Source organism: Malurus melanocephalus, unplaced genomic scaffold (assembly GCF_030028575.1).
Source record: "Malurus melanocephalus ecotype Western Australia unplaced genomic scaffold, MMel_1.1 scaffold_233, whole genome shotgun sequence".
Classification (NCBI taxonomy): domain Eukaryota; kingdom Metazoa; phylum Chordata; class Aves; order Passeriformes; family Maluridae; genus Malurus; species Malurus melanocephalus.
In genome coordinates this window covers 467,284-492,839 of record NW_026623465.1, presented here as the reverse complement: position 1 = coordinate 492,839, position 25,556 = coordinate 467,284, and the positions used below count along the sequence as shown (strand labels likewise).

General features: G+C 45.9%; 2 protein-coding genes across 2 annotated transcripts; one reads left to right on the top strand and one right to left on the bottom strand.

The window, feature by feature from the left end:
• The first annotated feature begins 11 nt into the window (after nucleotides 1–11).
• PPM1M (protein phosphatase, Mg2+/Mn2+ dependent 1M) lies at nucleotides 12–7,577 on the top strand. The gene is made up of 10 exons (XM_057374802.1): nucleotides 12–234; nucleotides 1,188–1,311; nucleotides 1,921–2,175; nucleotides 2,665–2,777; nucleotides 3,728–3,812; nucleotides 4,112–4,230; nucleotides 4,633–4,696; nucleotides 5,544–5,651; nucleotides 5,838–5,986; nucleotides 6,257–7,577. Exons 1-10 carry the CDS (start codon nucleotides 14–16, stop codon nucleotides 6,399–6,401), a joined length of 1,383 nt encoding a protein of 460 aa, XP_057230785.1. The 5' UTR covers nucleotides 12–13; the 3' UTR covers nucleotides 6,402–7,577.
• A 749-nt stretch (nucleotides 7,578–8,326) lies between these two features.
• WDR82 (WD repeat domain 82) lies at nucleotides 8,327–25,554 on the bottom strand. The gene is made up of 9 exons (XM_057374803.1): nucleotides 25,128–25,554; nucleotides 20,139–20,236; nucleotides 17,245–17,311; nucleotides 16,961–17,060; nucleotides 14,836–14,952; nucleotides 13,942–14,097; nucleotides 13,750–13,819; nucleotides 11,921–12,063; nucleotides 8,327–11,742 (listed from the first exon to the last, which is right to left on the bottom strand). Exons 1-9 carry the CDS (start codon nucleotides 25,286–25,288, stop codon nucleotides 11,713–11,715), a joined length of 942 nt encoding a protein of 313 aa, XP_057230786.1. The 5' UTR covers nucleotides 25,289–25,554; the 3' UTR covers nucleotides 8,327–11,712.
• Between the last annotated feature and the right edge of the window lie 2 nt (nucleotides 25,555–25,556).

Sequence of the window (25,556 nt, the reverse complement as noted above, 5' to 3'; positions counted from 1 at the left end):
CACCTGCCCCGCCATGTCGGGCGAGTGGCTGCGGCGCTGGCGGCGGGGCAGCTCCGCGGAGCGCCCCGGTGGATCCCCGGCACCGGCACCGGGCCCGGGCCCGCCGCCCCCCGCCCTGCGCTACCGCCGGCCCAAGTTCCTGCCCGGCGGCGGCGAGGAGGCCCCGCGGGGCGGGCGGGCTGTGCGGGGCGCCGCGCCCGAGCGGCCCCTGCCCTGGGGCGCGGGATACGCCGAGTGAGTGGGGCCGGCAGCGGGGCCGCTCCGGGACGGGCTCCGGGACAGCTCCGGGGTGGCCGGGCGGGGTTAGGGGCGCTCCCGGGGTGCTGGTGCGGGGGAGTGGTGAAGGTTTAGGGGATGTGGAGGGTGCGTGCGGGACCTGGGGCRCTCCTGGCGAGGTGCCGGGGGTGGTCACACCCCACCTGCCCGCGCTGCACCCCTCGGCTGCAGCCGCCCCTGCCCGGAGTGGCCGCCCGCAGGCACAGCTCGCCCTCCTGCCCCGTCTGCAGMGGAGGGAGCGGCTCTCTGCTCCAGAGGTTTGGCGTGGCGGTGAATCCTCCAGCCCCTTTCCCTCCCTGCGGGCGGCGGGGACACCCTTGCCCATCCCCTGCCAGCCACAGGGCCAGCACCAGTGCTGTGACAAGTGGCCGGGGTAGCCCCGAGAGAAACCCCGCTCTTAGCAAAGTGTCTTTAAAGCAAAGAAAGGGSAAGACCACATTTTTAGCAATCTCTTGGTTTGCTGTCTTAACTGACAGAGGGGATGGATCAGGCAGAACAATTCCAGCCAGGAGCTGTTGCCACGTCCAGGCCAGACCACATCGTGACCCCATGGTCTTGGGACAGCACAGCGTGAATTGTAAGGAGAGCACACTCCCATCCAGGGACAAACACTAGCAAGGCTGGAAGGAAAAGCAGTGGTGGTGGTTTTGCAATGTACTGTGTCAACAAGGAAATGGCACAGCGTGGGCTGCTGACAAGGGCTGCYTGAGGCCAGGGTGCAGGTCTCTGTGTCCCCAGCCGGGCTTTTCCTCAGTCACCAGCAAAGACATCCTTGAGTTTGAAAAGGGAGCAGGGGGCTGGCAAGAAGGGGCAAGGTGCAGCTTTTGCAGTGGCTGCAGAGCACCCAGCAGAGCTGGCTGGGAGCAGGCGAGGTGCAGTGTGTCCCCACACCTTACCTGGAGTGTTTGCAGGGTTATCAATGCCGAGAAGTCAGAGTTCAATGAGGACCAGGCAGCCTGCTGTCAGATCTCCATCCGGAGGAGAGAGCCAGGCCTGGAGGAGGATGAAGAATGGCTGATCCTGTGCTCCACGCAGGTATTGCCCCCAGGCAGGCTGTGCTCACCCTGCTGCCAGCCTTTTGCTGCCACCCAAGGGCTTGGSTTCAGGAAACACGGGATTGCTCCATCAGTCCTACACCTCCACGTGCTGAAACCCTTCCCTGGATGTGTTATGGGGACCCCTGTACCCTGTGGCCAGCAAATACTTACTGCCATTTCTACTGCCATGGCCATGATTTGCAGCATTTGACGTCATCCAAACACTTGGTGCCCTCACCTTTCCTGTCCTCTCTCTGCTTTCAAGGGCCAGTGTTCCTTGTCAGCACTTGAGGCAGCAGGATGAGCTGGGCACACAGGATGCTCTCACCAGGCTCTGCCTCTCTTCTTGTGCAATGGCCCCATCTCCTCTAATACCCAGGAACAGCACATGAGGGTGTTGGTGCAAATCCGGATGCTCAGACATCAGATGATGGGTCTGGCAGGGCAGCACGTGGACATCGGTTGAGCTGCACAGGAGATTTACCAGTGGCAGGGAAGGGTAGCTGGGGTSGAAAAGCCAGGCAAAACACATACAGTGACATTCTGGCTGTGASCCTGCCATCTGTACAACCTCTTCAGCCTGTCTTGTCCCTCTTCCTCACGGCAGTTTCTGACTGGTCACTACTGGGCGCTGTTTGATGGCCATGGTGGCCCAGACGCTGCCATCATTGCCTCCAACTATTTGCACTACTGCATCAAGCAGAAGCTGGAGGARGTTGTGGCAGGCATCACCGAGGTGCAGCCCCCCATGCACCTCAGCGGACGCTGCGTTTGTGACAGTGACCCCCAGTTCGTGGAGGAGAAGCACATCCATGCAGCAGACTTGGTGGTGGGAGCCCTGGAGAATGCCTTCCAGGAATGTGTGAGTACCCTGTGCAGGGCACAGTCCTGCTGGCCCAGGCAGTCGGTCTGTCCCTCCCTGTGCCCTGGGAGGGCAGGGTCTGCACTTCTGCAGCTCATGGAGCAGGCTGAAATGCTGCATGAGCCAAACGTTTAAATGTGCTGAGATCACGCTGGGTCAGACCCCAGGATGTGCCTTAGAGTTGGCAGTGCTGACCCAGAGCAAAGCTACAGCAGCTCTGTACAATTCTTTGGGGCAAGAAGGTGGCTGTTGTCAGACTCATAGAACACATAAAAGCATGASCTCTCCCCATCACCCTCCTAAAGCATCCATAGTCCAGGAGCAATGGCTGTGCAGGCTGTAGGGAAGCAGTGTTGTCTGTTGCTTTGCTGGTTTCCTGTGGCCCGTCCACAGTTAGTTTTGGTTCTGGATTTCTGCTGGGAGGGATGAAACTGTGTGTAGTGCAGCAGCCCAGATCATGCCAGTTTCCAAACTTGTTTAAATCAACAGGATGAAGTCATTGGCCAGGAGATGGAAGCTACAAAYCAGACAGGAGGTTGCACTGCTCTGGCTGCCCTTTATTTTCAGGGAAAGCTGTACGTGGCCAATGCTGGGGACAGCAGGTGAGTGATAATAAAAGGGGGAAGTGTCTGGAGGTGAGAGCTGAGAATTAAGCAAGGCTTCCAGCATCTTCCTGTCCTGGTTTAAGGTGAGACAGAGTTCTAGAGAACACTGTTAATAACCCACTGATGTGTAAGTAGTGCAAGCACKGCTCAGCAACAGAGTCAGGAACTTTTCAGCTTCTCACTCCACCAGTGAGGACATTTAGGGGCACAAGAAGCTGGGAGGGGATGCAGCTAGGACAACTGACCTCAACTGACCCAGGGGATGTTGCAGACCCCATGGCACCATGCTCAGTGTGTGAACTGAGGGGAAAGCTGGCCTGGGGCCACTGCTGGGGAAGTGGCTGGGCAGCAGTCAGCAGGTGGTGAGCAACTGTGCTATTGTTTTCTGTATTCTAATTCTTATTTTCCCTTCCCTTCCTGTCCTATTCAACTTCTCTCAACCCAMAGATTTTACTTTCTTTTTTCCCACTTACCACTCCCATCCCACTGGGTGTGGGGGGAGTGAGTGAGTGCCTGTGTGGTGTTCAGTTGCCTGCCAGGTTTAGCCAGACTCTGATTTAATCCTACAGACAGTAAATGTGCAGCTCAGCCACATCCCTGCCCCGCTGCCTGGCACAGGACCTGTTGGAAGAAAGGTGCTTTCATGCTTCCGGAACTGTTTGGGGATTTCAAAGGACTGAAGCTGCCCAGACACAGCACTGGGGTGGTAATGCAGCAGTACACTCAGCCTGGCAGCTGTTTAAAAGTGAAGGGTGATTTCCCTCACTTGGCTGTGCCCCCCCATCCCTCTAACAGTGAGCTCGACCACTGTCAAAACAGGCAGGCACAGTTCTCTGCTGCAACAGTGCAATTGCAATGGAGTTATTTAAAACAGTGGCATTTTTTAACAGTTTTGGGTGCACAGCTGTTCTCTGGCACAGCTGAGCTTTGCCTCTTCCCCCTTGTAGGGCAATTCTTGTCCTGAAGGACAACATTGTGCCCATGAGCACCGAGTTCACACCTGAGTCAGAGAGGCAGCGAATCCAGCACTTGGTGAGTGACTCCTTCCACATCAGACAATCCAACTGTGAGCATCCCTCTGGGTCAGAGAGGCCTTGTGGCAAGAGGACCACCAGATTTCCTTGAAAGCCACTGTGTGGCCATAATGTCAGCTGGTACTAGCCAGAGAGGGCTGGGGTAGAGATTTGGCCAGCAGTCTTTAGTATGGGAGATGTTCATATCCTGACTGGAATGTGCTTTCCCAATTTTGGTCTCCATTCTGCTGCTGGAAGTGCCCGTCCTGAGGCAGAAGCAGAACCTGTGCATGCTCACATCTCCATTCCCTCCTCCAGGCTTTTCTTTTCCCCAAGCTCCTGGATGGTGAGTTCACACGCTTTGAGTTTCCACGGAGGTTGAAGGGAGATGACGTGGGCCAGAAAGTCCTGTACCGGGATTACTTCATGGAGGGCTGGTGAGTCCCTTCTSCCTGCTGAGGGTAAGGCTGCAGCACAGGGCAGCTTTACCTGCTCACAGSGATGGGGAGCTGAAGGGAGAAGGGGCACATGCTGCWGGTGAGAGCAGCAGCACCAYGGTAGGGAAGGATGCTGTGAGCAGCTGCCTCTGACTRAAGGACCAGGGCCATGGCARGGTGGTTAGAAAACAGTCAAGGTGATCCTTCTGGAATCCATCGAGGTGGGGCTGGTGTAGGGAGTCACAGCCTTTACTGCATCTGCTTCAACAACCATGCCATTTCCACAGTGAGCTGTCTGTGCATGGGGACACCACAAGGGTTCGATCACAGTCAAAATGCTCTGGCTAGGTTATACTGTCAAGTCAGACAAATCCCAAATCAATGATGAATTCTCTGTTCCAGGGGGTACAAGACGGTGGAGAAAGCTGACCTCAAGTATCCTCTTGTCCATGGTCACGGGAAGCAGGTAGCTTAATGCTTTTACACACTGGGAAGGCACAGGCGAGTCTGCTGGGGGTCCTCAGTGTCCCTGTCACTCATGTCACTCTGAGGCACTATGGCAGACCCGGAGCTCTGGTCTCTCCAGCATGGTGCAGTCCCACAGCCCAGATGCAGCAGCTCCCTTTGCTGCCTGGCTGCTGTAACCTAGAACCCTCTGGAGCAGAGTCTGCACCTTCCTGCAGAGTACACCAGAGCAGACAGCAGCCCTGAGGCAGCCTGCCCTTTCTCATCTCCCCTTGCACACTCCATTCAGAACTCCATTCAGATGAGAACTTGCTTCATCAGCTCCCACTTGGGACTGTCTCCTTTAGCTCTAGTGCCTTTCCCACAAACTGTCTTCCTTGAGGAGAGGCTGAGAAATGAGTCTGGGGAGGGAAGGAGGAGGTAGGGAGAAGCAATGACTGCATCCACTCCTGCTGGAATCAAGCAGGAAGTCCCGTAACCTCCCCCACCACACAACCCACGTGCCACCCCCTTTACAGAGTCAGTGCAGAACCTCCTTTGCCAGAATGAAATGACACCCCCAAACCAACCCAGCTGTCTTTCTTGCCACCTCAAATCAAGACCAGATGCCACCATGAGTTTCCTGAGGCCTGTAGCATCACCCAGAGCACACAGATTAATTCTGGAGCACACCATGGGCCACCAGGAGCCGTTCACAGKCAGGCTGTTTTGATCACTTCTCCATCTCCAAAGTCTCCAGAGGCTGTTCTGGGTGATGCTTGGAGAAGGGTCCTAAAGGCAACACAGATCAGCCTTTAAAGACCCCACACTTCGATGTTTCAGTCCTGTTTTGCTTTGTTTGGAGCCAGGCTCGCCTGCTGGGGACTCTGGCTGTCTCTCGAGGCCTGGGGGATCATCAGCTCAAAGTCATCGACACCAACATTGAAGTCAAACCTTTCCTCTCCTGCATTCCTAAGGTCAGTCGCAGCACATGGGAATTGTAGGGTGGAATTAAACAAGCTGCTCCTCTGTAGCATGCACCTTTTACAGACTTGGCAGGTCTTAGCCATGTCCTTTCTCCGAGCACCCTCGGGGGAAGTCTCATCTCCCTGACCCCTCTGTTACATTGCAGGAATTCTTAGATTTACTTCTGTGCTCTCCAGGTCAATGTGTTTGACTTTGCTCTGCATGACATTAAGGAAGACGATGTCCTTATCATGGCAACTGACGGCCTTTGGGATGTTCTCTGCAATAACGAGGTGGCCCATGTGGTCAGGAGCTTCCTTGCAGAAAACAGGACAGATCCTCAAAGGTAAAACCAGCTTTGCATTTTTTTCCAAGGAACCTGGTCAGACCTGGAGCAGGCTGAGATCCCACTGCTTCCAGGTCAGCTCTGGCATGACCAGTCTTTCCCATGACTTTGGAAACTGCCTGCTAATCTGTCCCTATCCTAAAGTAATGATTATAAAGCTGGTGTCTGRAAAAAACTTGTTATATTGACAACATAAAGCCACATCTCAACATTGTTCTTAAGGGAAATAGTTGCCACATTAACCCAAACCTTGCATTTTTCTACCCACAGGTTTTYAGAACTGGCCAAGTGCTTGGTATGCAGAGCAAGGGGAAAGAAGAGAGGCCGCCAGTGGATGCTGGATGACAGCCATGAAGCMTCCTATGATGACATCTCTGTATTTGTCATCCCACTACACAACAGGGAAGAGAACTGACTGTCAGGATGGCACACAGCACCTCTGTGTTCCCTTACTGAGGTGCCATTCAGCATCAACGAGAGATTGAGGGATTTCTGCTGCACACATACACTCTCTTCCAGCGAAAGCACTTGCAGTGGAACCTGAAAATGCACAGCCAGCACTTGGCAGAGGATGAACAAGATCAGCTCCTCAACAAAATGCAAGAGAGGCACAATGRGCAACAAATCACTCCCCTTTCTCATTGTTGGATCAAGGAGAACCTGCAGAGGGGACCGTGCAAGCCAAAAGGCATTTTTTCTAAGATCTTTATGGTACAGTGACACTCAAATCTGTATTTCTACTGATCCCTCTCCCTTTTTAATATTGAACAATAAGGATCAATTGGGATCCAGCCAGTCTGAAGAGCTGGCTTTTAARCAGACTTGAACTAAGTTGAACTGGATGCATAAGCTAAAGCATCTCTCGTATCCATTTGCTGTAACGTGAGATGTGCTGAAAACCCGGGAGCCGCTGCCAAGACAGCGTTGGGCACAGCTGTACCTCTGGCATGGGAATGYTGGAGCAGGAGCACAGACCTCTTTAGACAGTTGCCATTTGTAGGCAGCACCACCTCAAATGCAGAGGATGTAGCCAGGTGAAGCTACACCCTCGTGTACAGGGTGTAAAATTCCTGTGCAAAATGTGCCTTATTCTTATTTAAGAACTTCAAGGTGTATCAATGACACAATGTACAGATTTCTAACAAATCTTAAGCAGCACTTGCTGACACTTTTTCTGTTCTGGTCATTTCTGACAGCAGAGCAGGTTTTGTAGCAGCAGCACTGATGAGAACCAAGGTGTTTCAGTGCATCAGCTGATTCAGTAGAAGAGCTCCAAGTAAAATAAAACCGGTTTGTTGCAATTTGTCTGCAGTGCTGAATCTCAAGCACTTAACACTCATTCCAGCAGAAACACAGTGCAGTAKACACGCAAGAGTTGTTTTAAACTCTGAGGATCTGCTTCCCAATCTGTTTATTAGCCAGGCAAATTCACGTCTGGACAAGCTTCCCATCTCCCTGAATCCCCACATTGGTTTTCATTATTCATTACACAGGTTCCAAGATTCCCTAGAGAAACAGCCAAATCCCAGAGTTGTTTAAGTTCCACAAGGATGAAAGTCCAAATAAAAGTGCTTTGTTTTTTTCCCACGCATCTTAATGTGGTGTTATTCCTGTTGGGGATTTTACACAGACCTGGGCTGGAGAAAAACAGCCTCAAATCACAGGGGAGTTCTTGCTTTTAATCTGTCTTTGCTTGTCACTAGAAGCATTCCCTCCCAGAACTGCCCCAAGGGCTTTGTGTCAAAAGATGATTTCTTGCAGTAGGAGAAAATTCAGCCAGGAATGGCGTAGCCTTCCCAGCTATCTGCTCATGTTTTAAGCAGGGAGTAGAAAAATAATATTTCTTTCCAGCCATCACTTTCCCCCCATTCTCAAGTTTTGAAAACAATGCACATGAGGGTTTACCCRTGTTAATGATGTTGGCTGCTGTCCTCCCTTCAGTAGCTGTAACACGACATTTATATGCATTAACTGTAATGATCCAAGATTCCTGTTACTCAAATCCAGCAAGTTATCTTCTCACCTCCTTGCTGAGAAAGAGCTCAGGTCTTCCATTCAGACCACAGGCTGCTGTGAACACCTCTTTACCAAGGGCACTGTTCCTCCCTAATTACAGCCACAAGGCTTCCCTATCCTGATACATCCATAGGCAAAAAAAAACCCTCTTAAAATGGGCAATKTACAAAGGGGTCATTTCAAAGAATCAGTTTCCACTACAGAGTTTTGACTCTCCAGAACAAAGGGAKTTTTTTAAAAATGGATGAATTTAACGTTCCCCTTCTAAGAAACCAGCAARTTGTATCACACTGGACAAACGCAGAACTTACAGCACTCAAGTRGTCTCTCTACAAAATATTTATTGGTCACAGCCACAACATTGAATTCTCCACATATGTAGTATTTTGTGACAAAGCATAATTTCACTTAATGTATTTACACTCACTGGCAGATACCACCGAGGARTCCAACTCCCTATAGCAGCTCACGACCACAGAGACCAGTTTCTGAAAGGCTTGCCAGGTTCCTGCCCCTGACCCAAAACCAAGGTGATGTCTCTTAAAGTGCTAATACAGCCAAGAGGCATTGGAAAAGATACACTGCTACTTCCAAATTTGTCGCTCCAAAGCAGGAGTAGGGACATGAATCCAGGACCTGGGAACTTCAATAAATAAAAACTGACTGACTTGGGAGAATTRCACCCAAAATCTCCTATAACCCAGGCAGATATGCTCAGCCACCACACTGCTAAATTAGAGGTGGGCTGTGGAGCCCAACTTCCCCCTTGTTTTGAAGAAAGGTCTCTACTTAATCCCAAAGAACATGGTGAGGATTAAAATGTCAGATTTGGAGGGGGAATGCTGTTTCCTGCTTGGCCATTCTGTCAGACCTGGGAGGGCTGTTTTTCATCATATGTTTCTCATTAGCTGGCAGCCCTAAAGAGTACAGGAATTGCAGCCCTGAGACTCCTGGAGAAGCACGTAGAACCTGGAAGCTAAAAGYTTTATTCACCTTTCCTGTCCAACTGTCTGAAATACAATCCTCAAGTTCCCTGACAACACTTGGCACATACCCCTCTTTTAAAGGCAGATGGAAAGCACTCCACACCACAYCAACAGAGATGTCTCTGCCGGTGTGGATGGCAGGGGCCCTGGGAAGGCCCTCAGCTGCCATTCTGAACTGAACACTAGTGCTACTGTGCATGAGCCTAGCATCCCTCTTCACTCCAGAAAGCCACTGATGGGCTTGTGTGTCTGTCCTCCTAAACCAGTCCTCTGATTTCCTTTTCCTTAAACATTCCATGCCACAACACAGCATGTTTTACAACACTGTAAGCAGAAGAGAGCTGAATAATGACCTCTAGACAAGCACTCAAACCACATTAACAAAGAGCTTTTGTAGAATAAAAGATTTCCAAATGCCTCCCTGTGAAAATTAACAAGGAATATGGCCRGAGGCTATCTGTTCACTTCCTCAGGCTAAAGACTTGAAAAACCTCTAAGATGATTTACTAGTAGATGCTGAAGTTTGACTGTTAAAACGTACTATAAACCCCAAATACCTGTATTTTACAAAGCACTGCAAATACTAACACAGGTAAAATAGCACCAAGCAGCCTGAAATGCAACACTGCTGAGTTCAAGTGACTGAGGCCCAAGAAAACCACCTCCCTTTGCACGGGGCACTTTTATTTATAGGCAACGGTGGGACAGCACAGAAAGAGGGGTTGCATGAACCTCTCATTTGCATCTCCAGCAGCAGGCCTGTGTGGCAGGGGAAAAGCATCAATAACTGTCCTGGAGGAAGGCAAACTCATACCACAGACCTGTGGTTAGAAATGCCCCGTGTGGCAGCACAGATGAGCCACAAGCACAGCACAGATTGAGCAYAACAGTGTGAGCCTGCCCCGTGTGGGCAGTGCTCCTGCACTGCCACAGGCAAATGCTGTGACCTGAACACAACCAGCAGGGCAGAAATGCTCAGTGCCTATCCCCAGCCCTTAGCATAGCACCTTTCCATGAACAGGGACTGGGAGGGGGGGAAAAAAAGGGCAAGAAAAAGCAAAACAGAAACAGCTGCTCTACAAGGCATTTACTTTCCCAGGCAGTCATGATCTGAATTGTATACAGCTGAGATGAACTTTGCTGTAACAGGGGACCATCAGGACAACTGACCTAAGGAAAATACTCCAGCATGGTTTGCCAGTATGGAGCAGCACTGGAGAGCAGAGAGAATATGCCCATTACTGTCTTGTCACCTTGCCAGCTTTTCACATTTATGAGCAGGGAAGCACATGTGACTGGGTGAGGGAAAGAACAGACTTCCCAAGCTGTGACCCAGCACAAACCCAAGTGTGTTTGGAAAGGCAAGAATACAACGAGATTTTCGCCAGGCCTGTCCCAGCTTGCTGGTGGATGCATTCCATTGAAGCAGCATTTCAGGAAAAAGAAACTGGAACTGGGCTTGAAGACCAGCCTGCCAGCTTTTCTGTGCTACAAGCTCCTGAGGCAGGAGAGCATGTCCCTGTCCATCTCTTTGCAGTGGCATTCCTTGGAGCAGGGCCACAGCAAAGCAGAGTCATTAGTCATGCCTAAGATTTTTAAAATTCATTTCTGAAGACACCATCTGACAAAGGATGCATTGCTCTTTTGGAGCAATCACTGGAAACCTGAAGACCGGTAACAAATTGTTTGATGGACTACCCACATGTCAGTTTTATCAACAAACCCATACAGGTCTAAGTGTGGTGTGGGATGAATTTCATGGAGCTTATTTACAGACCAGGGGGCAKAAAACTGCATCAGTGAAAGTAAACAGCCTAGACACCTCACAATACTGGCCCACATCATATTCTTTTATATCTAAAAGTAAAAAAATATGGCCCATTCCCACTGCCCACCCACCCCATGATATTTACAAGTAAGATCAGCCAAGATGGTACATAAGGAAGATACACAGGCAGACTGTGCTTTCAGTCTCAGTGTGGTTTCTCCGTCTTCCTGCTGACAGACTCCTTTATTGCTTGGGACACTGGCYGGACCTCAGCAGTGCTGTCTGTGTCTCCAGGATGCTGACACAGCAAACAGCAGGGAGGCTTTGGCAACCACTGACAGTGGATGAAACCTGTGCAGTTGCACACTACATTGCCAAAAAAAAGGATGACAAGATGTATGAGGTACATTCAGTTACCCACACTTCTGGTGCATTCCACTGCAAGAGAATCCAGCATCTGCCATTGAAAACTGTCAGTGTTCACATTTGGCACAGAATTATTTGCATCTGTGGACTGCAGTGAAACCAGAGATTCCAGACGTTAAAAACATGCACTTATGGGAAGGAACAGCACGTTCCATGTTGGAACATCAACAGCCTTGTGCACTTACAGCAGGAAAACACATAATTACAACTTTAAAAAATGCCACAAACGTTTTGTAGATAAAACAGACTTCACCGCTCTAAGAAATAATACTGTGTCAGTTCCATCTTGGGCTGAAGCCTGCTGGGCATGGACTGGAAGGTAAGAACTTGTAGCATGCTGCTTCTGAGCGTGCCAAGAGGCCAAGAAGAGCAGTCCTCACAACGGAATGCTGTAGATAAAGGTAAGACATGGAAAATACGCAGGAACAGAACACAGTCTAGGAGATGTAGGCAATTCCAAAACTATGCTTGCAATGACGTGCTGCTGTAAGCAGTATGGGAGCCACCCGACAGCAGCTGCAGCGTAGGAATTAGTCATCRATAGTTGGCAACCAGAAGGCCTACAGAGGAGGAAAGAAAACATCTTTTCATAGCAGAACACAAATCTCTCCTACAGCACCCTGTAGGAGCTGCCACTTTCTATAAGCACACATGGGACACACTGAGCATTCTCAGATTCATCTTTGGAAGGGCCAGCACCTCATAGAGCTTGGAGGAACTTAAACCCCATTTACTTACCATATTGGAACATGCGCTAGCAAAAGTCATGAATTTTGGATTGAACTGCAGACAGGTTATAGGACCTGTGTGTTTTCCATCYAGGACAGCCACCTTCATCCCACTTTCCCCATTCCAAACGTGGATTTTCCCATCCTCCGAACCTGAAGGTAGGAGTGGAAAACAAGATATGCAAGATGCACTGGAGAGATCAGCAGAGAAAATGAAGAACATATCATTCGGTCAGAACTTTAGGAACAGGCAGATCTCATCTTCATAACACAACCTTTAGAGTTCTCCAAATGTCACGAGGGCACGTATGAAACATCATAGAGTAAACACACCTGTATCCAACAGCAGGTTTGTAACTTTGCACTGCAGAGACTCAACTSTGCACAACAGGGCAACACTATACAGGCAAAGATGTTAACTACTGTCACCCAGTAGGAAAGGAGAGCTGACACCTCGAGCTATGGAGAGAGACCCTGRCCAACCTGCACCAATGTGCAGAGGCAAAATACTGGGTAAAGAGTCATTGTTCACACAAGTTCTCAGTTCAGACACAGGTGAAAGTGTCACTCAGTGGGCACAGAATCAAAACAAAGCCTTTAGCATGGAAGATACTATGCACTAAGCCAAATGCACTAAGCCAAATACCAGAAGCTTCTCTGGAGATACTGACTCTCCACTTTGCTACAATGGGACAAGTTTTTCACTTTAAAATGKTTTTTTTTTCAAACTCTGAGGCTGAGAACTTTACATTTTTGTAATTCAGTTCTGCTTTAGACTAATTTTAAATAGGATTTCTAAAAAAAATTCAAAGAATTTTYTTCTGCTTCTGTATTTACACCTGCAGCCTTTCAGCAAAGAAAAATTAAGAAGCACAAGCTGCAACTTAACTGTGTGTAAAAACTAACAGGAATAAAAGGTTTGGAACTTCTACTACTGTTTTAATTTGGAAGTGCCCAACAGGAAAGTAAATAAGTGCAATGAAGTACTCTCCAGAGACAGACTAAACAAAAAACCCCACCCATCTTCTCTGCAATCAGGAAGTTCACATCCAGAACAAAAGAAAAGAAGTTCTGCCAAGACCATCACTCATCCAGAAAAAATTAGAATGTGGATACCAAATTACCACAAACATATTTGATATTACAGCCACAGAAATGAGAACAAAAACCAAAGTTCTAAGAGGGGGCAGCACCACACAGACTCGTCTGACTCGTGTCCAAAGGTCCTGTTGGGCAGCAGGTGACTGAAGTGCTTATTTTGGGKTGCCCAACATGCAGCACCAGGCTGTACAGGAGTTTCCAACTTAAGAGCCTGTTCCACAGAAATGAGGGTTTACAAGAGCCACCTGAACAAACTGCAGCTGCCTCGGCATGTCACCAGTGCAGGAACACTCGTGGAGGTGTACAAATGCAGCAAGATATGAAACCAGTCACCCAAGCACAAACAGGTGCCTTGGTCATCAGGAAACAAGGAATGGCCACAACACAGCCACAAAATGCTTTGAGGCAGCACATGAGGGCATCTAGCCACAGAGGGARGACCACTGACAAGTTATGTGACCTGTCTTCCCACATTACAGCAGTTTGCTGGTTTCTTATCTATTTTGGGGATAACAGCATTTATGTATAAGGAAAGAAGAAGTCTTCTTGCAGGCTCTTTTACATTTCAGTCTAGAGAATACTGAGCAATCTAATAAAAAAGAACCCTGTCAGTGCAAAGAAAGCTTACAGCTGCATTGTATTATTTAAATACATTCTGCTTCCCAACAGACACAGCTTTAACCCTACATAACACACCTAATTTCAGAGCACTGAAATTCTTGCCAAGAATTATCTTACCTATCATGATGAACTGAGAGTCTGGTGTGAATGATGCCTCCAGTGTGACAGCCTTACTATTGTTATAACCCTATGGCACAAAACAGGAGAATATGTAGTAGAGTGTGTCCAGAGCAATCTCACAACCAAAGGACAGCTGCTCCCCAAACTAACATCAAGTTTTCCAGCAAGTACCACAGGCTGTAGGCTCACCCCAAATGTGTGCAGGACAGCTCCTTTGAAGGCATCGATCAGTCGAATGAAGCCGCCATTGGTTGAGATGAGGATGAGTTTCCCATCATTGCTGAACTTCAGGCCCGTCCACTCACACGTTCGGTCATAYTGCATCTTAAAGGTAGCAAATGGCCCCTGTAGAGAGAAAATGGGAAATATGAGGAAGACTATGCATTGCTGTTAACCTTAGCTCAGGAAAACATTTCAGATTTTTTAAAAGAAAATCCTTAGSCCTAAGATACCAAAAGACAGTGTCAAGGCAAACGCCTCACTGCATGTGTATGTTTCAATGTATGAATCCAGTTTCCAAAGCAAAAAAGAGCCACAGTAGGGTGTCCCGATCCATTAGTTTCATACTGTACCACAATCAATAGCAGAAATTAAATCAAGGTAGGAAAAAGTTTTTTGAACAAGGCTGCTCAATGAAGTTAGAACAAGTTTGAGCCAGTGTAACCATTATCTGAGTTTTGAAAACCACGGATCTAACTACGCTCAGTGCTTATTCAGTTCAGCTGTCCACGCGAATACAGTTTCCTTTGAAATTGCCATCCTTTCTGACAATCCTGGCTCARTCTCTGCCAGTGTTCTTCCAGAAGAGGCAGCAAGGAAAGAAAGTCCAAAATTACACAACAAAGAGCCTAAACAGGAGTTTGGAGCAGATTCAAGAGTCAGCACTTTAACACTGGTTAAGAGAGTACCTCAGGATTTGTATCCCTCACTGTCTGTGAGACGTGTGCTTACTGAGAACTCTCTGGATGCCAAGGAGGCACCCCAGGCAAAAAGCTCAAGTACAGAAATCCAGCCTCTRAGCACTGAGTTTTGACTATTCCTTGCAAGAGAAAAAGTGTAAGAAGGGAAGTCACGGTACCTCACCTTGTCAAAAGAACGAAGATCATAAAGCTTCACCATTTCAGAATTKACTCCAGCAGCAAAAATCAACCCTTCTGGGTCAAAAGAACACACAGGCTTCCCTTGGAGATGCATTAAACCCTAGAAGTAGAAATAGCCAAAATTATTTTCCAAGACTGATGCTCACATTTCTACCACCACTCTTTGGGACCACTGTGAGCAGGACAGCAGACTAGGGGTGGAATAAATTAATTTCAGCTGTACATACCAAGGTTTTACAAAAGCTGAGAACTCAGCTTTYTCAACTTCAGGTCATCATACAATTTGCTCCATGACAAAGTTTACATCAAAACAAATCAAAACCTCATTCCAGGTGTCATGCACAGCAAAAGTACCCAGAGAAGGGAGACTGATATGGCTGTGTTAATAACCATACCAGGCAGCACCACAGAACACTGCTGCTGGGATCAACAATAATGCTCTACCACTTATGGCTTCACAAGAGGGGGGGAAAAAGTATCATGAAAGCAAGTGAATATCACTGCTGAGCTTTACATGCCTGTTTGATGAAAACTCRTATCTGCTGGAAGCCAACAGACCTCACATACTAAAACTGACAGATTATTACCAGTGCTTATTTTTAATGTTACCTTGTCCTTAATCCACATAGTAGAAAACACTTGGGAAAATTTAATAAAAGCCAACAAAATATCTAAATTTCTGTATGCTGAGAGGCAGTCTGTGCATGTTAGTCAAATGTCTTTATGTAATTACATGCACATAAAAAAGAATACATATTTGATTAAATCCACAGCACATTGAACAAGTTTCCATTTTGCTGTCTTTCTGCATTCTTCTCTAGGTAAAGTCTAGACTTTACTACTTTTCTTTCCCATTTAGGTCAGTTTTCCCTGTGCTCTCTGAAGGTGAGGCAGTGAGTTAAGCCAATGCTCAGGGCCCTGGTGAATGAGCCAGTTCTGGTTTCCTGGGAGTATTACCAGGCAGCATGGCTGCCATCTCATGGACCAACTGAAAACTACAAGCAACACTTCCTAAACCTGTTTCCCAAACTTGGCTGGATGTGGCTTCCAGCTAGAAGGCCTAGTTTTACCATTCTTACAAGTTCAGACATTAGCATAAATCACAGAATTGCTACTGCACTTACTTACAACCCTATCTCATCTGCAGCAACTTTGGAGATGAAGATTCATCCCAAGGGAAACCTACATACTGGCTTAACTGGAGTTAAGAGCTCCAAATGAAGGCAGAATTAAGATCTGTCAGAAAAGGCTTTRTGTGAAGAAAGGCAAAAACATTTTGTAAGAAATGTAACTTTTTTCTTTCTCTTTCATTTACAGTTACATCATCTGGAACAAGCAAAGAGCCCTCGCTTGTAACAAACTGGTCCCAGGGAGGACCATTTCCCTGGGGGGAAATATGAGAGCACACCATTAWGTACCCAGATACCAGGACAAAACAACTCACCACCACTAAAGGTGGAGATTTAACTTTCAATCTCTCATTCCTGCCACTGCTGCCAGTTCTTGTATTTTTCTCAGTCCTTACAAGCCTCTTTCCACAAAAAAAAAAAGGTAAAGTATTCCAGCCAAGTAAGTAAACAAAACCAAATAGAGTTCTGTCTTGCTAGCAAGTCAAATCTGCTCACAAACAGTTCTGACGAACAACAGAGGTGATGCAAGGAGGTGGCAGACCATATGGCTGCTGTGTTATTTTAGATCATCAGTTTCTTCATCAAATTTAATTGCATCAAGGCACCAATTTTAGACACACAGCACAAACACACAGGATGAATTCTCAAAACAGGAGGGATGCCAGCTCCAAGAGAACACCCTATGCATAAGGTAGCAGCCTGATGAACAAGCTGATGACACCCAGGCCTTCTCTTGTTTCATCAGCTGTGGGTGTTACTTCCTGCTCTCCCCAGCAGAGCCACAGRTGAGAGCAAGTGGTGTTAAACAATGTGACACACACTGCACAGAGATTCCTGATCCAGGCTCCTTCAGAAAGGTGTCAACACGAAATCAGCAGCACACACTTTTGGCAGTATTTTTTTATAAACACACATCCATTTTTTATCCTTCCAACTGAAAATTCAACCCACTCTGCGCACACGTATTTTATAACCTACCTGGCAATTTGGAGAGCGGAGATCCCAAAGTCGAATAGTTTTATCCAGAGATCCAGAAATAAAAGTATCATCCACTGGAGACATTGAAAGAGCAACAACTCTGCAATACAGAAACCCACATGCATCAGAGACAAACAGAAGTGGGAGCCACACTCACCCCAACAGTTGTGTACAAGCCCATAGCTGAACAAAGCAAAAAGCAGCATGAACCAAGTATAATGGCACTCGAGTCCATTACCATTCTTATTTCAGTTTCCCTGTGCTGTCCCCAAGCCACATCTCACCTTTTTGTGTGCCCCGGGAAATACCGAATGTATTTGTTGTCATGCAGGGAGAGGTATCGGATTGTATCTGAAAACATAAACAAACCACAAGCTTTATTAYACCATGAGCCCATGGTTATCTGGAAGTGATCACATAGTAACTTCCTCCCCAGAGCAATAGTAATCCCACCACAGTGCTTAAGCCTGGTCATTTGATTTCAAGTCAGGCATAGAAAGACAATCAAGTTAGAAACAAACATAAAGCAGGCTGGTTCTTAAGCAGAACTGAAAATTAGGCAGCAGGAAAAGATACTTCCCACAGTCTGAAGTCACATTACAGTTTAAAGAGAACTGTCATGTGATTTATGCAAGGTAATTTCAAAGGTGCTACAATTTAAATAGCAGCAAGTTTTATTCCATCACTCTCACAAAATGGAGAGTATCAAATTTAGAGTTGATGCTACCACTTTGTATTGCTTTGCAGCATGAATCTTGCTCTCCTTCCTACATACATATTCAGCAAACAAATCCCCAACTAAGCAGTATACACAGGAAATGTACAAATTCTGGCACTGAGCTAAAGATAAAAGATAAAACCGTAACTTCAAAGCCAGGACAAGACCATTAAAAACTACTAAAGCTCTTTTCTTTTTGTTTTATCTGACGATCAACAGCTTCACACTTTCTCTGCACTTAGAGCAGTTAAACTCTAAGAAGCAGACAGAGGAGTAATCTAAAGCTTAGTACATTTSAAGCAACCTTAAACATAATTTGAATAGAGAGCAGCACCACAACATTTCTCAAGTGCCAATTTTATCCTGAGTTAGCTGAACACACCAAGAGTAGCCCACAATTCTGGAAGATGTTGCTGAGACTTTCTCCCACAATTAAAAGAAATCCTTCTAAGTGGAAACAATTATTAAAGGACAGAAGCCACTTTTTAATCTTTATGTGCAGACTCTGTACTGCTGGAACACCAAGTCCTGCTGAGGGTCCAAAGATAAATTGAAGGAAAAGGACATTTTTACTTTTGACTCAGAAGAAAAAGTGCCAAGAGGATGCAAYACATACTAGGCATTCTGACAGTTAGAAGGACTACTGTGCTCAGAATGTTTTCAAAGGCTCATTCAGCAAAACTTTCTATCTGTGCAAAAATTATCAAGTTTCCATTTTTGCCTGAGGTTGCTCATCAAGCTGAGATCAAAGGTCTAAACCACCCTCCAATATTTGACAAGAAAACTGAAGCTGATTGAACAGCTGGAAATGTGGTACTGGTGACACAGTTCTTAAAAGGCTCTAAGTGACCTGAGGTGATTATCCAAAATACAAACCCTTAACACCAATGTCATATCTCACACTGAATAGAACCAACATGCTTCAAACTTGCTGCTAAGACACATCTATAGTTTTTCCTGCAAGAACTGTCATTACCTGATCTCCAAAGCATCCATGCAGAATTCCATCTTCTTTTGCTAAAGAGAAAGTACTGGAGAATTGTGCTCCTTTGTGATCCTCACTGCTGGCAGTGCTCTGTCCCARGCAAGGCAGTGGCCTGTACAGTTATCTCCTGTACCGGGTGGTATCATAGACCCTCAAACTGTACAAACTACTACCTCAGCCTGGAATCAGGCAACAGGAACTAAGTCCAGAGGTCTTGAGGAAATCTTCACAAGTAGACTGGTCGCAACTCAACAGAAAAAACGCTTGGAAACAAGCACCAGCATTGCTACAGCATGTTCCCGAATTGATTTTCCCACCCAATATCTGCAAAACAGGTTAATACAAAGCACTTTGCCCATGACCACGTGCATTAGGGACTACGGAGTATCTGGACTCCTACAGAACACACTGTTGATCTTATTAAGCTTACAATTTGTAACAGCAACAAACATTCTTACATTGTATCTTTTTCTTTTCTTCTAATTAAGTGTTCACTCTAATGCTGCCCTGCAGCATGAAGACTTAGGGCTTAACGGYGCTTATAAACAAAAATTCAGTACTCAAAATGGCATTAAAAATGCTTAATTAAATTGTTGTTATTAGTTATTGTAAATTAAATAACTGCCAAATAAAAAACGTGACAAGTAATAACATAATTAAATAAATAAGTAGATTCTGAAACAGACTAAAAAGGTATGTGCTTCCTGTGACACTTTTAATCCTTTTACACCACTAAATCCAATTCTGATGGAGACTTCCTTGTTCCTCTAGTCTGAGGCYCAGCTTGTTCTAGTTTAACCTGACTTCCTAACTTCAGTCTTAGCAATTCCTTTAGTAACCTAACACAYATCACAAGGCACCAGCACCTCTACTGTTAAACTTCAGCTCTGCAAAAGAAAAACCAAAGCAAAACCTCTGCTCCAGAAATTATGAGTCTACAAGTACAATGTTAAAAGCCATTTGTAATGTGCTGTGCTGAGAGACTTGGCCATTGCAAAATTCTCAGACACTGACTACAACAAACAAAATCMAAACTGACCTCGGTGACCTCCTCCAGGCTTGGCTGGTGATCTGCTGAGTTACCTGAACCTCCTGCCCTCCCTTCCACCACAGCTGAGTTGTACCAGACAGAGCTATGGTGTTCAGCCCAGATGCTCCTTCCACCTCACTCACATGGAAGAAACAAAGGTGCTGAGGCCAACTGACAGCACTGAGACCAAYACCAAGTGAACAGTGCAATGGAGAACCCAAGTTTTATCTCCCTAACAATGTTTAACCCCTTAGTTATGGCAGCAGTGARCAAAACACATTTAAGSATACTTGAGGGACTACCAAATTGTGCACTAGTGTTGGACACTAACGCCTTCCTTTGCCTCTGACAGAGTTCTTCAAACTTTTTCCCAAATCTTTAGAGCTAATTATCCAGATACATGGTGTAAAGAGATTAATATGCTCCACTCCAGTGGACCACTTACCATCTATTTTGTTGGAGCTGTACACGACAGTGTTGGCAGCATGTGTGTACCTGATGAGGTCCACTCCATACTTCTTACTGTACAGGGTCCTCTTTGGTCTGTCAGGAGGAAGYAAAAATAATTGCACTCTCTGCAACAAAAATCTCAAAATGAAACATCAACAAGGCCTGTTCCCATTGAGGCATCACATGATTGTTTCAAGCAGTCAGATGTTTAAATACAAAGAAAGAAAAGCTTTTGTATTTGATTTTCAGACAAGCGTCTTGGTGTTTCTCCGAGACTATCCCTAGGCTTGAGGAATTCCCTCTAACACCTGCAAAATGCATTTGTCTTCTCCAAAAATTCCTTTTCCTATGACATTCTACTACAAAAAGCAAAGGAGAAGCTAACATCATAAGCACAGCAAGCAGCACTGCCTCACWGTGCCCTTGCCCATTCAAATCTCCCATTCATCTGCTGCTTATTTCAGATTGAGATAATTTGTCTTATTGTTCTGTTACTTCAAAACCTGGAACAGTATGTCTCATTTATGGGGTATTAACCCAAACATACCTATGTACTAGTCATCTGTAAAAGACATAGAAACATAGGGAGTTTTCCAAAACACTGCAGAATTATACCTGCATCCAATCTTAAGGCAAAAAAATTCAAATTTAACATTTTGCAACAGAATGAAAGACACTCTAAYGAGAGAGAACACAACCTACAGAATTTTTTGGGTTTTTGGATTTTTTGGGGTCTGGTAAGCAGATAATTCACTGCAGTACTAGAAATATAAACTGCAGAATAAGCTTAGAAGCAGCTGGCTAACATGGGTATCTCACAACACTGGTGCCTGTTTGAGCAGTGCAAAGTCTCCACCACCCTCCTTCCCTTTTCATCTGCAACTGAGGGAGCATGAAGGTTTCAGAGCTGGGCAGTCAACCAGCAAGAGTACTGATCAACACCAGAAATACCAYCTCTTCCGGGAGTTATTTTTAATCCAGAAATTCATAACTATGGTTATTACACAGGCCCACAAGATATTTTACCCACATAACCAAAAGAGAACAGCATGGGAATGGAAACAAACAGCAGGAGCAGTCAAAACCAATATTGCTTCCAAGAGAAAAGTTTATCAGACTACACCCTCMGACAAGGTATTTCTAATATGCTGGACTTTTTCCTTTTTTTTCATTAGCCTCAAACTGACACACCCAAACAAGCACAAGTGGGGGATTTTTCATATCAGAATAAAAAYAGACATTCATTCTTAAAGAATAATTCTCAAGCAGCAGAAGCCATAGGRCTTTGACTTCAAACGAACTTGCTGGGGACAAGTTCCCATGAAGTGAAAGCCAATACAGCAAGTGCAGTGAAAACCCACACAACACCTGTACCACAAACTAAATCTCAACTGATTCTTCCCCAGTTCCACCAGCAGTTTTTTAAATAGTTCTTCAGATGCAAATGTGCCACACACTAAAAACARCACATCCAAATTAAATTTTGACACACTCTAACATTATGCCTGATAATACTTTCCCACACTGCTTTCTCAAGTTACCTCAGCTATGCTGTTGACCAAACTAGAGGGAAAAAAGCCCAACAACAAACCAAGAAAAAAAAATCTCAAAACATATTATATTAGATACTCCCATGTCTACTTTGGATTTTCCCTTTCTATTACACATTTAAAGCTTTGAAGATCTATTTAGAATAAATTAATATATACAGAGACAATAAAGAACAGACAAAAGCACATTTACCAAAAAGGAAAAAGARTTCTGTGTTTTAGGAAAGGTGAAGTTTTCATGCAAACTGATACAAGCAGAAGTGTGTCACTGCATACAAGACCTGTTGCCAATCAATTATTTTAAACACAAACAAGAAAACCAAGTACTTTTTAACAACAAATCACAATCCCTAAACATAATTCCAATGTCAATCTATCCGGCCCACCTGCAAACCAAACAGTATTGACAAAGAAAAATACTTCACAAGATCTCAATAAATCTGCAACAAAGATGAAACAAAACGCAGGTGAGGTCTGAAGTATCATCTGTGCCTTGGTTTGAACCACTGCTGCTATGGGTAGAACATCAACCAAAACCAGGAACATGGATGTGCCCAGCAAACACCACAGCTAAGCAGGAGTCCAGTTCCATCACTTTACTCTATTCCATCAATACACAATTGATATTCACTAAAATACAAGCTAAAGCTTTGCTAGAGCACCATTCAATCATAGCAGGGTTACTAATGTGCAGCCAGGCTGTTCCCAGACTCACAGATTGCTTTACACCCCAACATAAAACTGTCCTACAAGCTTTCAGAATCCCTCTGAAAGTCCCAACAGACTCCAATGAGCCTCTTAGTTATGCTTCTGAGCCAGCCTACTGTGGAGGAATCTGGTGATGCAGGATGGGTTAAAAAAATTAGTAATTTAGTTGTTTCCACACTTTGAAATAGAAGTGGAATCTCTGAACCAAAATTACTGGATGCTCATGAATAAGCAGTTGCCGAAGCCCAGAACATACATGATAAGGAGATAATCTCGTCCTGTCAGCCCTTGGCTACACAACACTGTTTCAACAGTCCTGACACTGTCAGAAGCTGAAGTTCACAGACATGGGGTTGGTCACACTCTCATAGAGCTCTACAATTCATTTTGGTGTGGCACAACAAGCAAATTAGGTGAGGTTGCACCTAAAGTACAACTAAACAGCTGCATTTTAATTCTACCAGCRAAAGTGCTCATTAACAGAGGACACACACCAAAGTTTCCCAGTTTTACACAGGGAAAGGCATTAATTTTCACACCATTCAATGAAGTAGGGTATCCTACAGYGAAACCTAGCAAGCAGAATATTTTATTTCCTCCTGGCCATCATATCCATTAGCAATGAAAATTCCAAGCAGGTGAGAGATCTGGGCTCTTGAAACTGTGATTTATAAGGAAAAATAAACTACAGGCCTGAAACTGAAGCAACAATGATCACTCAGGGACCTGATGTTTCATCTCATGAATTCTCACATGAATTTCCAGTGACGAAGTAATTCAGAGCTAAAACTTTCCAGGTTWGAGAACAACCGTGTCCTGCATCCCTAGTTTTTACTAAAAATCACAGCTACACTTTTAAGCCAGTTGACAGTACATGAGAAACTTTCAAATTAATTTTAMAATTTTATAACCACTAGAGAACTCCACCCTCACACAGGAGTTACCTTGAAACTACTCTCGTTGCCCTGCAGCACTGCAGTAGAGGACCATTGATCTACATTTAACTTAATTAAAGCAAACCCTCTGACTATAAAGCACATCAGGATTAGATGGAGATTGGAATGAAAGGGCCAAATGCCTCCCAACCCATCAAACTATTCTTTACAAGTTTGAAAGGGGAAGAGCAATCAATACCATATGCATTAACATCACTCAGCCCTGCTACTACTGTACATAATTAGGATCTGGGATACGATCTATGGCACACTCCATATGTATAGAGTTACCTGTTCTTACATAAATCAAAATTAAGTATTTTCATGTCAGAGTTCATTCTATCAGACGGGGAACCAATAACTTTAATGTGTAAAGCAAGCCAACTAAATAGAAGTCTAAAATAATACATAATAGGTGTCCCACAAAATTAAAAGAATWTGCAGGAGACAATCTTTCCTCCCAKCAMRTATAATGTCTTGGTCKGCTTAGAAGAGCAGGACGATTATAAATACCTGGTTTACCAGAAAATATATACAACACTGACATATTTCTGTCGTGGTAGTCCCAAGCCATATCTTTTTCATTCCTGCATTACCCTGTTCTTTAATGAACATACTTGTTTTCCTTTAATTTTCTGCACAGATGTGATGCTTCCCTGTCTTGACTTTACAAAAAAACCCTCAGAACTACATCTCTACACCAGTAAGCACATGTAAAACTTAAAATCTAAAGGAATTTAAAGCAGACAAATGTACACTTGCACTAAGTGAGAAAGATTTTAATGGAATAATGACACCATTTGGCTCAATTTGTTCCAACTCTCACAAACTACAAACACTTTTCGTCTAGATATCCATCCTCTGAACAGGAGCACCAGATCTGAAGTGTTCTGCAAAATTTCGGGGAGGGGGAGATTTCCGAAAAATATGACAAGAACATGCGATCAATGGAAGAAGAAAGATAAAACCGGACAGTTAAATGAGAAACAGAAACACACYCTTAACTCATTTCCCTTAGGTAACAGAAATCAATAAACACCTTAACTGATTACATCTGAACTAAAACAATACTTGAAGACACATGCAAATCACACATGCATTTTAACTGCGTTTTACAGATAAGGACACAACTAGAGAAAAGGATTTAAAGCACAGAGGATCACGTTTGCCTCCAGTGTTCCAAGTCACCACCTAGGAACTGAGTTTTATGGAAAAGACCAGCAGGTTTTTAGAAGTTACAGTAATACACACCACATTATCTGCACCTTTTGGCTTAAAGCATTTATCCAAGAAGTTACACTCAAATGAGGCGTTTGAAAGGGTACATCTGTACATTGCTCACAACAATCACTTCTATTTTAGTTAGGGAGAYTTAAGCCCAGAGAAGACCAAGAAGTCAGTTCCATGCAGTCACACCTGCAGCAGTCCCGAGACCTGGAAATGTAACCAGATTGAAACCTTCACGCTTAACAACTGCTAAGCGAAGTGAACTTTCGCTTACATTTAAGAAAATACCACGCCTGTCTCCAGCCTACCAAGATAACAAGTACACCCGTAGAGCAGACAAACGCACGCTGCTCCCATCCCTGCCGTTGGGATTCTACTCTCAAGCCTACACCAAAAATCAGCAGGAGAGAAGCTCAAGGTAAAGCTCACCGGCCAGACCCGCGACGCCAGGAACAGCTTGTCCCCAAAAGCCACCGTAGGCAGCCCCCSCGGCCCCTCACACCGCCCCGTGCTCCAGGCACTGCCCCAGATCCCGAAGGCTGCACCCCCGGCCCCGCCACTCACTTGCCCTCCTGGCAGTCGTAGAGAACGATGGAGTCATCGTCGCTGCTGGAAATGACGGTCTCGCCGTTGGGGCTGAAGTCGAAGCAGTTGATCTTGTCCGAGTTCTCGCGGAAGACCTTGGCCACGCGGAAGCTCCGCAGCACGTTGTCCGTCAGCTTCATCCCGCCCGCCGGGCCGCGCCGAGCGAGGGCGGCGGCGGCGCTGCTGAGGGCGGTCGGGCGGGGCCCCGGGCGGTGGCGGGAGCGGGTGGACCGGTCCGGGCGGGGCGGTGAAGGGCGGCAAGGGGCAGCGGCGGACCGTGGTGGAGGGCGGAGGGCGGTGGGCTCGACGGGCTCGGCGCGGTCAGGCCGCGGACAGGCGGCTCCCCCTCATTGTGTCCACCATCTTGCGGCTCCGCGGGGCCGCGCGGGGCACCCTGGGAACGGGGGG